This window comes from Lactuca sativa, chromosome 8 (assembly GCF_002870075.4).
Source record: "Lactuca sativa cultivar Salinas chromosome 8, Lsat_Salinas_v11, whole genome shotgun sequence".
Lineage (NCBI taxonomy): Eukaryota > Viridiplantae > Streptophyta > Magnoliopsida > Asterales > Asteraceae > Lactuca > Lactuca sativa.
This window is the reverse complement of record NC_056630.2, coordinates 144,818,639-144,832,002: the sequence shown is the minus strand read 5'-3', so window position 1 is coordinate 144,832,002 and position 13,364 is coordinate 144,818,639. Positions and strand designations below refer to the sequence as shown.

General features: G+C 34.9%; 3 protein-coding genes across 3 annotated transcripts; 1 reads left to right on the top strand and 2 right to left on the bottom strand.

Annotated features, from left to right (window-relative positions):
• Window positions 1–914: 914 nt before the first annotated feature.
• Window positions 915–2,784, top strand: LOC111899238 (uncharacterized). Its single transcript, XM_023895109.3, has 3 exons — window positions 915–1,870; window positions 1,951–2,185; window positions 2,249–2,784. The coding sequence occupies exons 1-3, from the start codon at window positions 1,544–1,546 to the stop codon at window positions 2,617–2,619; spliced, it is 933 nt and encodes a 310-aa protein (XP_023750877.1). The 5' UTR covers window positions 915–1,543; the 3' UTR covers window positions 2,620–2,784.
• Window positions 2,785–4,690: 1,906 nt separating this feature from the next.
• Window positions 4,691–5,777, bottom strand: LOC111899241 (uncharacterized). Its single transcript, XM_023895112.1, has 3 exons — window positions 5,378–5,777; window positions 5,133–5,296; window positions 4,691–4,696 (listed from the first exon to the last, which is right to left on the bottom strand). The coding sequence occupies exons 1-3, from the start codon at window positions 5,775–5,777 to the stop codon at window positions 4,691–4,693; spliced, it is 570 nt and encodes a 189-aa protein (XP_023750880.1).
• A 1,650-nt stretch (window positions 5,778–7,427) lies between these two features.
• On the bottom strand, window positions 7,428–9,984 carry LOC111899239 (E3 ubiquitin-protein ligase At1g12760). The gene is made up of 5 exons (XM_023895110.2): window positions 9,841–9,984; window positions 8,632–9,218; window positions 8,433–8,558; window positions 8,040–8,331; window positions 7,428–7,956 (listed from the first exon to the last, which is right to left on the bottom strand). Exons 2-5 carry the CDS (start codon window positions 9,213–9,215, stop codon window positions 7,801–7,803), a joined length of 1,158 nt encoding a protein of 385 aa, XP_023750878.1. The 5' UTR covers window positions 9,216–9,218; window positions 9,841–9,984; the 3' UTR covers window positions 7,428–7,800.
• Between the last annotated feature and the right edge of the window lie 3,380 nt (window positions 9,985–13,364).

Sequence of the window (13,364 nt, the reverse complement as noted above, 5' to 3'; positions counted from 1 at the left end):
TGAGCAAGATGAAGTACTGAAGGTGCAAGAAGAACGAGTATATTTATGAATGTCTTTTGGAACTTGACATGTTATTATTTTCATAATATGTAATGATTTTTTTATGTTTTCTAGATTTAAGACGTGAGGTTTTTTTGGTAAATGTAAAATACATGCACATACATTGTTATCAAGTAATTTAGATGGTTGACTTTGGTTGTTATTATTTCATCAAAATGCATTCTTGTATACTTTTCTTTTCCTTTTCTTTTTTGCTTATCATAGTATTTTAATTTACAAATCTTTCATCTAAAACAATGAGCAGTAAATCTAGTCTATATATTAAACTCTTTTTGATTCTATCAAGAGATTCAATTTTTAAACTAAGATCTTTAAGTTTTTGATTCTATCAAGAGATTCAACTTTTAAACTAAGATTTTTAAGTATTTGTTTTTTAACATCTTATTAGATTAGATTAAATTGTTAAAAGATTACTTGATATCTCAAATATATTGACTAAAAAATCCCAATGTTCAAACACGACATATTTATTTCATTAAATTTATTTTCAGATGTCATTAAAAAATTATATATTTTCAGGTAATACCTGAATTACCTAAATCCGGCCCACTACTCAAATTACCCGAATTTAATATTAGTCAGGGAATTTGTTTAACATAAAAAACCCACCCTATCAACACTCTTACGGGCAATCTAGGCAATTCCTACAACCCTTAATAGGCTAATTTTTATAAGGGTGCAATTGGGCCCAATTGGACCTTCTTGGGCTTCAGTTGACCAGGCTTTGACCGGCTCATGCTTTTGGCCTATATGTCATGCTTGGCCTGATTGACTATGCAATAAAAGGTAACATACTCTGTCTCATATTACTACTGGAAAACTGTTACATCAAAAATTATTTTGGGAGGGGGAGAAAATACAGATTTGACGATAGTTAAAGGTCAAAATCAACTTCAAAATGTTGAGCACACGTAGCTCAATCTACATCGTTCTCCTAATAGACGGCTGAGATTTACCCACTACATTCCCTGTGAATATCCAGAAGGCAAAAAAAAACTACTCTTGTAGTGAAGAAAACGCTGTGCTGTGCATACATACAAAAAGCAGCTCACAGCAGCAGCAGCTGATGCTCATCCCAACCCTAATCCAAACTCATATCCTGCTTTCTTTCATCATCGTCTTCTTACGAACCCTAATCGTGTCGCAGAACCCAATGCCTGTATATTAAACGAAGAAGAAAGGCTAATCGTTAACGCTTCCAATCGTTTCGAACTTCAATCAAATCCTAATCGTGGTTTGTGATCTGTTGCTGTTGTTTTTTTTTTGAGAGATCGTTTTTCGCTCTTAAATCACCAAACTGGACATCATCATTTTGCCTTAATCCTGTCAGCATTTCAATCGAAGTTTTAGGTTAATCGAAGTCGTGCTGGTTTTCGAATTCGATTGTAGCAACTCTGATTACCTCTACAAAGATACAAACAAAACTGTAGGTTGTTGAAATATCGATCTGAAGTGTAATTTGAGATTGGGAATTCGCATAGAAATGGTTGGAGGTGGAAATAGAAAGGATGGACCAGTAGCAATCAACAGCACCAATGTTTTTGCTGCTCTTGGTAGCCTAAAGAAGAAGAAGAAATCGGATAAAGGTGATGGTTCTTCAAAAAATGCAGGCAGCTCTAAGACGAAACATGATGGTGAAGGAAATGGAGTAGAGGAACAGGTTTTCTGGGCTCCAGCGCCTTTAACAATGAAGTCATGGGCGGATGTGGATGATGAAGACGATGATGATTACTACGCAACCACCGCTCCGCCACCGTCCGTTTGGGTTGCCGGTGAAGACGATCAGAAAGGAAATGAAACTCCAGTTGAGGTGAGAGTCCGCTTAATTATTACTCCATTTTCAACTTCGATTTTGTACATCTTGATTTAAACCTTTTTCCTAATTTCCAGGAGAGTGAAAGTGAAAGTGAAGATGAAGATGAAGACCTTGATGAAACCGATGAAGAAGAAAATGATCATGAAGAAGAAGAGCCATTCATTGAAAATACTGTTCCAATTTTACCTCCGAAAGAAACCGACAGACAGCTTTCGAAGAAGGAATTGAAGAAGAAGGAGCTAGCGGAGCTCGAAGCAGTGCTTGCAGAATTCGGTTTGAATAACAACCCTGGCAAAGAGAACTCCATTGGTAAGCCTCTGAAATTTCTGTTAAATCAAAACATGTAATCTTGTTGATACATTCACTTGGTAGATGGTGGTAAAGAGAAGGTAGAGAATCAAAATGAAGGGGTGGCAGAGAAGAAAGAGAAAACCATGGGAGGTGGTGGTGAGAGCAAAAGTGCTAAAAAGAAGAAGAAAGAGAAGGCATCAAAGGAAGCAAAAGAAGAAGAAAAGGAAAAGGATCAGGAGACTGAAAGCTCAGCTGCAGAAGAAAAAGAGTTGTCTGGAGTGAACATGAAAGAGAAGATTAAGAAAATGGCTTCCATGAAGAAGAAGAAATCTGGCAAGGAAATGGACGGTGCCGCTAGAGCTGCCGCCAGTGAGGCGGCGGCAAGGAGTGCAAGGCTTGCAGCAGCCAAGAAGAAAGAGAAGAATCACTACAACCAGCAGCCTGTAAGGTAAGTTACTTTGTTATAATGGTTTTGGTTTTGAGATGAGTTGTTGAGAATGAGATAGCTACAATTTCAGTTTTTTGCTTGTTAGGGGTTTTCACCAATTTTGTTTCTTGGTAATATTTGCATTTTGTGTAGAATGTTGTTTTGTTAAAGTTTTGAATGTTTTTAAGCACATGTTTGTTTTTAGTTAAACCATTGTGATACGTGCATAGGAATTTGAATAGTTGTCAAGAGAGAAAGAAACATTTATATTGAGAGTTATGATTATAAACCATTTGTATTGTATAGAGTAAATTACAAAATTGGTCCTGGTTGTGATGTAATATATGATCTAAACATAATTTCATCTTTTTGGGGAACGGAAAACTAAACCAAATAGGAGGGTACGGGTCCAGTTCGATTCTGATACCGGTAGATGGGTATTCTATTCCAAAGCCTAAAATGTAGCGAAGACAGAGAAGTACCGAAGTACCTGCTTGAAAATATATGGATATTGGTCTTTATTTGTTGTGAAAAAAAATTATAAATCTAGGTCTATTTTTTATTTTGATCTTTAAAAAGATAAAAGCCTAATTTAATGTTTATAAGATTTATTTAAGAAAAGAAAAAAAAATTGAAAATTAACACAAATAGTCACGACTTTGTTTGGTGGATCGACGCCTCCTCTCCTTTAGTTGACCATTTTTCTCTATTTCTCATTTTTATTTAATTTAGTTTTGGTAACCAACCAGAAAAAAAGGTCACCAATGGAAATAGTATAAGGTTATTCTCATTCACAACACAATCCAATTCAATCATCTATTAAAAAACTAATTTCTCTCTATTTTATATTCACAACTCAATTAAACTCAATTTTTTTACTTTCATTAGCAATTCAACTCAACCCAATTTTATGTTAAAAAAAATGATATCAATATTGGTATCATATTGTATACAAAAACTTATCATGTATTTTGTTTTTTTTTTTAATTAAAAAGTTGTTATTAACAAAAATATATTTAATTAAAAAAGTTAATTTAACTCCCATGTTAAACGATGGACACGTAGGTTAGTTAATGTTAAAAAGAAGTGTTTGTAAACTTAGATCACCCCTTTAGACTAGGGGTGTTTAAAAATATCCGCATCCGAAATTATCCGAAATTTTGGATATCTGGATTTTTGGATATCAGGTTTTTCGGATTCGGATACGGATAGTGAATTTATAAAGTTTCGGATATTTCGGATATCCGATATCCGAAAAAAAATAGTTTTTCTTTATTTTTTAATATTTTAAAATGAGAAATTAGAAACATTGACATGCTTAATGGACTAATATTCCCCATCATTTTCAACTTTTTCGTGACCATTTTTTCCAAACTTTTATTGCAAACCTTTCCATTTACAATCGTTATATATTTGTTTGTTATAATCATGGTTCATTGGCTTATAATAAAAAATTATTAAGTAAATGCTACATATATTTATTTGTTGTTATCGATATCCATCTATGTCGCAAGATTTAACATAGTTGCTATTATTAATTTTAAGAGTTGAGGTGATTTTACGGATCGGATGTTCAGATGTGGATATTTATTTAAAATTAATGAAATTCGGATATCCGGTTTAATATCCGAATCCGTATCCGAAATTTCGGATACGGATTAGGATATCAAAAATCAACTATCCGAATTTTCGGATATCCGATTTTGAACACCCCTACTTCAGACTAGGTCACCAAATTTGTTTTAGTTTTCATTTTCGTTTAATTTAAAAACAATGAGCGGTTCACCAAGATCACCCCACTGGGGGTAATATAAGGGAGGAGAGCCATTCCCTCCTAACCCACTCAACTCATTGTTATATCAGTTTTTTTATTTTCTCTCTATTCTATTTTTTTCAACCCTCCCAACCCACAACACATGGAAACCATATCTTTTCCAACCCATTTTCCATATCATTCTTTTTTATTTAATTAAATTAGAAAATAAAAAATAAAATAAAACATAATATTTTTTTCATTTAAAAATAAAATTTTGCTAATTTAAAACAAAAAAGATTCTAAAATAATATTAAAAATAACATTTAATTAAAAAACCACACTACAACTAAAAAAATACACAATAATTAAAAAAAATACACTTAAAAAAGACAACATAATTTAAATCCTAAAACGACAATTAAAATTAACTAGTTAGTATCCAGAGTTTGGAATGTAGACATGTTCAATATGATCAATAATTCATGTACTATTTCTTGGTCATCGACTTTGTCGGTGTGTGTGTGTGTGTGTGGGGGGGGGGGGGTGATCGGGCTGATACACATGAGATATCACATTACCATCATCTTTCAATATCATATTGTGTAGTATAATACAAGCATACATTATATTTTTTGTATTCTTCACCATCATAGCTCGTGCATGTATTTTTAATATGTACCAACGTCATTTAAGGACCCGAAAAGCACGTTCTACGTCATTTCTTGTTGATTCTTGTGCTGCCTTGAACCATTTTTTTTTCCGGTTATAAGACATGGATATACCTTCACAAATACAATACATGATGGATATATTTCATCTGCAAGATAGTAACCATGCTTGTAGTGTTCATCATTCAGATAAAATGAACAATCGGGTCCCGTTCCATGATATTTCTCATTAAACAGTGGTGATTGGTAGAGGACCTTTAAATCATTGTTCGAACCGGCTACACCATAGAATGCATATCAAAACCATAAATCTTATGATGTCACCGCTTCTAGTATCATTGATAGATACTGATGGTTACCCCTCATGTATTGGTCTCTCAATTTTGTTGGACAATTCCTCCGATTCCAATGTGTGCAGTCAATGCTACCAAGCATTCCACGGAATCCATGTCTAGCTTCATGTGCTTCATACAATAGGTAAATGTCAGTGGATGTTGGACGACGTAAATATTCTGCCTTATACATTTGAACAACACCATAGCAAAAGTTTTTAAGAGCTTCACGAGAAGTTCTTTCTGACATATTCAGATACTCATCTAACGAGTATGTGTTATAACTCTTTGCGAATTGATGTATTGTTGATGTGCATTTTTGTAGTGCACTGAAACTTCTTTGATTTGTTGCATCAAATGTTGTTTGAAAATAAGGATAATTCATCTCCAGATCACCAACAAGTCGCATAAACAAATTTTTTCTCATACGGAACCTTTTGGTGAATTGCGCATGACTATAGGTTGAATCATCCGCAAAATAATGTCGGATCAACATTCATTCAACCTCTAAGTGATCTATGTGGATTGTGTTTCTCCTTTGAATGTTGTTTGGGCTAGCATTATTCTAAAGAAGAATTTGTGCAAAACGAAACAATACAGGTAACAAATTATTGTTGATAAGTTCATCCTCAGACGATGAACTATTATCGTTAACTTCCATTACTATTTTCCGAACGTTTGGACTCACTTTGAAAAGAGAAAATATAGAGAGAAAATGAAACAAACATATATATATATATATATATATATATATATATATATATATATATATAATGAAACAAGGGTATATATAGAGAGAATCTTAATAAAAATAAAAATTAAAATTAAAATAAAAAACATAATAATAAAGAGAAAGATTCTCATAGTTTGGATTTTGAAAATATGAAGAAAAATATGGAATATCTTGACTTGAAACGCCTTGTGTGACTTTGCGTCTTTGGCTATAACCGATTTGTTTATCTTTGTCTCGGAAATCCATTGAATGTAATTACTAGAAATTGAGTGAATTATATAAATTTTCAGAGAAAACACACTACAAATGAATGAAATGTGTATTCATTTTTATAAACTTAAATAAAACAAAAAAATTAAAAAATAAAGAAAAACACACGTATGAATATGGTCAAAATGAAATTCATTCAAAATAATATGGTCAAAAGTGAATGGTCAGGAGAATCAATTATCTGTATAAAATTGGTCACATGCATTGAATTAACTTGACATGAATTAAATTGGAAACTTGATTTGTACACACAAGAAAAGAAAAAAAAACAACGGATTCAATGCAAAAGTTAAAAGTGGACGGCCTTTATTTCTCTGTATAGCCTTGATTTCTCTACATCATTCACACTTGAATTGAATATAGACAAAAGTAATGGGTTGGTGAAACCGATTCATGCCATTAACCCACTGAACCCAACCAAACAAGGTATAGTTAACCGCCGGTACCACCGCCGGGTGGTACCGCCGTTTCCCGTTTGTCCAACCGGCGATAGTACCATCCTCCCTAAAAACTCATTTTTGTACATATCTTAGGTACAAAGCAAACCAATATATATTTGACATAAGAATCCTCTACATTACAAAAACCCAATGCCCGTAAAGAATTCAATGCACACTAGAGCTGAATTTCCTAGTCTACAAGTTAGATGAAACTCAAAATCCTCAAACAATTTCTTCAAATATACTATCTCATAACCAACTCTTAGGGCCACCACCAGCACCAAATGATCCCATGACAACAGTCCCTCCACTTTTATCTTATGGATTCAATTTCTCACATTCTTACAGCTGACCTGACAGAGATAAAATTCTAAAATAAAAATTTTTATTATCTTTTACAAATAAAGAAGGAATTAGATTCCTTTGGATCCCTATAGAAGAAAGGTGTAATCATATAAAATATAAGAATCTGACGAAATTAAATTCCACCCATTTGCCAACAATGTTTTTCTCTTTCTATTGGAAAAATTATAGATTATGAAGATTAAAAATGCAACAACGATCATATCACTGCCACAAAACGTCATGTTCATTTTGCATTTTCTCAGCATTTGCTTCCGACAAGAGCCACGCATAACATAATAAGCATTAATAAATAATTACACTTACATTCAATTCAGTAGTCATTCATACAAACTTTACAACCCCCCGTCACTTTTAACTTTTAAGTTTCAACAAACAAACACAACACCCCTACCTTCAAGACTTGACCCTCTTCACAATTTATCAACACTTGGGAAAATGCAATTTCATCAGACAGAATCTGTCAATTACACAACTTCATCTTCATTTCCCAGACATTAAAAAAAGCATGTGGGCGACAACATGTACCTCGTGTTGTCAAACTTGTACACCAATCCAGATATAGCCATTCGGATCAATCAATCCTCTTCATCAACTGATTTTATAAAAAAAAAATATATGGTAACATGATTTTTGTCAACAGTTTATGGTTGTTGGGTACAAATCTCAAACTTGCATAATGGACATGATGCATTGATTTTCAGCCATTTATCAACACATTCCGTATGAAAGAAATGTGTGCATGGAAGCTCCCGCAACAAATCATCATCTCTATATTTAGCCAGACAAATACAACAAACCTGTACCATTATAAATTATAAAATTAAAAACCATTAACCAGATAATTAAAAATAGTATCTAAATTAGTATATTAAGAACTTACAGCATCTTCTCCAGAGATGAGGCGTTCATTTTCTGTTCCACCTGCTAGAATCCCACCTTCATCAACTCCTGAATCATACTCCTTAGAGTCGTTTTTCTGAGCTCTCTTTATTTTGAACTTGTGTGTTGGAAGAGCATTAATGGAGTCTTGACTTGCTCCTCTGATTTGATTCATATCCTCACGGATTCCAAGGATAGAAACAATACAAGGAAAGCAGCAACATATCATTCCACATAAAATGAAAGGCATTGCATACCCTATACAACTTATGGCAAGGAAAACTATACTTAACCTGCAACCAAGAAAAACTGTAAGTTGTCTCATCAAGTTGAAGAAATAATACCATTTTTAGACAGAAGGGTAAAATGGTCATTTAAGAACTAAGAGTAGCACCTGTACAAATTGGGAGCATCGATAGAAGATGACTGGTCTCCAAAGATCCAAACATTGCCAACTACAAACCATACAGCAAAGAAGCAATCCACAGCCATCTTGAAATGGTCCACTAGCATATTAACCCTACAGGAGGAAAATACTTTTAAAAGATGGAGTAATAATCATGTAGCAGTTGAGGGTAAAGTTGTCAAATTACCTGACATTTGAACCCACAACGTTTAAACCATTCCAAGCATCTGAAGATGTTGTAGTAGTAGTAGTCTGACGAGTTTGCTCTTCTGAAGAGGGAGCAAATGAGATTGTTATGTAAGAATTTGGTTCTGGTGGAGTGTTCCTTTCTGAATGTGGCTGCCCGAGTTGAGCTGACCGCTGCCCGGAAGCTTGATTCCGGTGAAGGTACCGCCAGTATAGAAGCGGCAGACATGCAGCACAGCCGGCAGCATAACCAATAACCCAAGCAAACAAAGGGTTTTGTGGGTTTTCATGTTGTGAGATTGATAAGACAACAATGGCAGCAATAATTTGTCCTAATGTGAATAATAACTCAATTGAAATCCATAATAATGTGTTGAATGGATTCCACCTTTCGCCCCTCCTGCCAGGTGGATTTGATCCATTTGATGGAGGTGGAGTGGAATCATGAGATGACCCTGATGATGAAGCATTAGAGCTTCCTCTTTCCACATCAATAAAATGGTGGTTTTCGTGGTTTTCTGTGTGATCTATGAGCAAAGGGTAATCATCTGTTAGATTGTTGTGTTCTTGAGAGGTAACAGCCATATCCTAGTCCACAAAAAGTTTAGAAATGTCACATAATTGCTGATGCAATTGCACAAAAAGGAATAAGAGAAGAAGAACACAAGCATATTATGAATACACTCTTTGAGAGCATCTCCAACCCCACTCTATTTTTGCTATTACACTTTATTTATAGTGTAAAATTGAGTAAAAGCTTCAACCCTACTCTATTTTGCACACTATAGATAAAGAAATGAATAGTTACACTCTAAATTTGGAGTGTAAACTCCATAATATCTTCAATTTCAATGAACCACTTGGGCAAAAGTCAAACTCAAGCCGAGATGAAAAACCAAAACCATGTTTTTTCGATAAATTATAGACGATTTTCACATAAAACAAACTGATTTGAAATCACTAATCCCTCGATTACAAATTGTTATAAAATTCGGAGCTGCGATTCAAAACCCTAGTTTTCAAAATCAACTAGAGCAAAACATCAAATATACACCACCAAAAATCGAAGGGCCAATCGATATACTAATTCCGAAACACCAATATCGGAATTTCACAACAATGATAAAGAGAAACAAATTAGAAGTACAGATGATAAACAGAGAAAATGATTTTGGAGACAAACAGTTCTACTAATCGTACAAAAACGTACCAGTGATCTTAAGTCTCAATTAACCGAATTTTGCAGAATGAAGAACCTTAATCGAGTGAATCGACGAGATTCGAACTTTTTGTTCTTTTTGATCGAGAAAGAAGCTCAGCTTCTATCGTTATTTAACTTTACCCGGCTTCTATCAGTTTGCTCAAACGCAAAATAGAAGAAATATGGGTAAATTACACAGATGGTCCCTATGGTTTAGGGTAATCTGCGTGCTTGGTCCCTAACAGCTCTTTTTAACTCGGATAGTCCTTAAAATATATTTTTGTTACGCGTTTGGTCCTTATCCGAGATAAAATGACTATACTGCCCTTAATAATTTTTTTTTCTAATTTTTCTAAGTTTTCTAATGTATTTGTTTTATTATATAAATAACATAAATACATTAAAACAAATTACAAAAAGAAAAAAAGCCTTAAACCTAAAGCACCCATCTTCAATTCTTCATCCCCGCATCTTCTCTCTTTAACGCCGACTCCACCGACAACCAACCTCACACCTTGCCGGAGATACAATCGTTGATTCTGCATCCGTCTTCTCTTTCCAAAAAACTTCAACGACAACCAGCCACTGCCACCTATCTACTCCACATCCTTCTAACGCACCTACAACCCTCCAACCTCGTGAAGTACCGGTGATGCTAGTCGATCCAACCATCACCGGAAACAATGGAGTCCACAGAGCTACATTTATAATCAAAAATGAGGGTGTCATCTGTGAAACTTATTTCCAGGTAACATCATATGAATAAAAAAACAAATTCCAATCCTTTCTTCTACCCCTCTCCGTGATTCCATTTCTGTCGTTATTGGTTCTCTCTATTTTCTTAGGTCTCTTATGTGAGTTGTGGTTGTATTAACTGTACATGACATGTGATGTTGTATTGATTATATATGTTACTATAATCTGGATATAACTTTGTGATTGGTGCGAAAAAATGGATTCCACTTGAGTTGCACAAGAGGTGTTTGATGAAATGCTTAAAAGAGATGTTTCGTGATGCCCAAAATTGCCAACATAGTTATCACTTGTAACTCATCTCTGTGCATAAAATGAGTCTTCGGATTAGCAAATTGAGTCCTTTAAATCTTTGTTTTTTTAAATTTGGAGGTCTGTAAATTAAATCTTTTAAAGATCTAATCGGTGGTTATGGGTTAAAATGTTTACTCACTTGAAACTAGTAATTTGAATCCCTTAATGATTTGATTTTAGAGAGACAACAGTTGTTCCACTGGAGCAATCATCTCTATTTTCTTTGGCTCTACATGCCATGAATCGTCAGAGGCGGAGGGTTGCCGGGGAAAGAAGAATGTGATATGAGGATGTCGATGTTAGAGCAGGAAAAAGATTGGGTGGGGATCAATTTACCGATGACGGGAGTATTATGGTGGTGAAGAGTTACCGGCGGAGAAGAAAAGAAGATGAGGAAGATCTCGTGAGATGTCGGATTGGGATTTTCACAAGGGGTATACGCACTAGGTGAATGTGTAAATAGGGTGGGGCCTGAATTTAATTATTATTTTTTTTAATAAATGTAAAAAATAAAAATTCTTATAAGGGCAAAATAGTCTTTTAAGACAGATAGGGACCAAGCGTGTAACAAAAATATAAAGTAGGGACGGTCCGTGTTAAAAAATATTGTTAGGAACCAAACACGCAGATTACCCTAAACCATAGGGACCATCCGTGTAATTTACCCAAGAAATATCAATATAGATTATATATAGACGATAGGCGTCAAAAATGAATTTTTGATGAAAGATTATTTAGAATGAATAATCTTAACTAAGTTGTAGTATATGTTACAAGGATTCCGTACATATATAGAACGCCAAAATCTGACTTCGTATGAGGAAGTTATGATTTTCTGAAGTTTCGACTTAACGGTATGCAGCCTGAAATACTCAATTTGAGATCAAGCAGTTTTTAGCCGAAACAATCTAAACGAGAATCGAAGATCTCATTGTTGGTATCGAAGCGATGAAAAGTTAGGCGAGAACGGACGTTAAAATAAATAATAAAAATAAAGTCAAAATTAGTCGACGAAGTCTAAACGAAAGTTGTAGAGCGTAGTCTCACCTACGCGTGGATATAAAGAACGTCGAAAACGGAGTTCGTATGAAGAAGATATGAATTTTTGAAGTTTATTAAATAATTAATAATTAAATTTAATTATTAAATCCCGGTATTATCCGAAGACGAGTCATCGGACTCATCCGAAGTACGCCCCGCGTACTAGCCTACGCCCTGCGTACACCGAGGTATGTCGACATTCGCACTCGAGTATTTCGGATACGTAAGCCATGACGATCCGAGGCGTACGCCCCGCATACTCCGAGGTTCCAGTCTTTATAAATAGGATCCGAAGGCAGCCGACTCCTTTGCTATCTTTCTTTCTTCTCTCTCCCTTTTTACCTCGATTTGCGTGCCAGAAGTACCCCGAAGCCCCAATAATATTCCCGAGTCCCGAAGCAAGTTTCGAAGCCCCGAAGATCCCGAGAAGTGCGATTCCCGAGCCGAAGCTTTGTCCACGAGAAGTTCGATTTTTTGTAGAGATCTTCCAGATCTGCGGAGAGATACTACTTCTGCAAGCCGTAGTGCTGTCTGATCATCTTCTGATCAAGTGAGTGTATACTACCTTTCATAAACACGATAATAATACAAGTATGGTTCGAGTGTATTAAGTATATTGTTGTTTATATGTGTGGGTGTGTAGTTACTTTCTTCTAACACATAAACATGAAGTATTTGTTATAAAATACGTGCTATGTGTTTATATATTGTTGTTTATTTGAGATGAGTGTGGAATAGATGTTTTATATAGTTTTTAAATGAGTTAAACTGTATATGTATTTTATATCTACAAATATGTTGGGTAGAACATGGGTAGATGAGATAGTTGGTATGTGATAAAATGATGAGGTATGAAAGATGATTAAGAATGATATTGGTAGATGCACCAATTAAAGAATGTCATAAAACTAGCAGATGCGCTTGAGAATAATATCGGTAGATGCACCAAGTAGTGAATGTCGTGATCTTGGCAGATGCGCCAAATAGAGATTGTCATAACAATAGTAGATGCGCTTATAGGATAATCTTGGCAGATGCGCTTATAAGATAATGTCGGCAGATGCGCCTAAAAGAGAATGTCATAAACCTGGCAGTCGCGCCTCATAGTGTATGACGTAATCCTGGCAGAGGCGCTTAAAAGATAATGTTGGCAGATGCGCCTTATGTAGCAATGGAAGTTTGTGCTAATTCCTTAGGTCAATCCTTAGGAATGAATGAATGATGGGTAGTTGAATTCCTAGGGTAAAATCCTAAGAAAGATAATAGGGATGGGTAATTGAGTTGATTGTTTGATGGTTGAATATAATAATTATATTATTGTGGGTTGAAAACCCTATATGCTCACCAGGCTCCCAAGCCTGACCCACACAGTTTTCTTTGCATTACAGGTAATGGCACAAGAGTATAAGTTGGTGGACTTGACGAGGGATTTTGGAGTATAGGCC

What these genes read in the sequence shown, in the direction of transcription:
- LOC111899238 (XM_023895109.3), top strand. Translation starts at nt 1,544, where the DNA reads ATGGTTGGAGGTGGAAATAGAAAGGATGGACCAGTAGCAATCAACAGC. An exon ending in GAAATGAAACTCCAGTTGAG is followed by an intron (nt 1,871 to 1,950) that starts GTGAGAGTCCGC and finishes CCTAATTTCCAG; the next exon opens with GAGAGTGAAAGTGAAAGTGA. An exon ending in TGGCAAAGAGAACTCCATTG is followed by an intron (nt 2,186 to 2,248) that starts GTAAGCCTCTGA and finishes TTCACTTGGTAG; the next exon opens with ATGGTGGTAAAGAGAAGGTA.
- LOC111899239 (XM_023895110.2), bottom strand. Translation starts at nt 9,215, where the DNA reads ATGGCTGTTACCTCTCAAGAACACAACAATCTAACAGATGATTACCCT. An exon ending in GATGCTCCCAATTTGTACAG is followed by an intron (nt 8,332 to 8,432) that starts GTGCTACTCTTA and finishes TCTTGGTTGCAG; the next exon opens with GTTAAGTATAGTTTTCCTTG. An exon ending in TCATCTCTGGAGAAGATGCT is followed by an intron (nt 7,957 to 8,039) that starts GTAAGTTCTTAA and finishes ATAATGGTACAG; the next exon opens with GTTTGTTGTATTTGTCTGGC.
- LOC111899241 (XM_023895112.1), bottom strand. Translation starts at nt 5,777, where the DNA reads ATGAGAAAAAATTTGTTTATGCGACTTGTTGGTGATCTGGAGATGAAT. An exon ending in GAGAGACCAATACATGAGGG is followed by an intron (nt 5,297 to 5,377) that starts GTAACCATCAGT and finishes TCTATGGTGTAG; the next exon opens with CCGGTTCGAACAATGATTTA.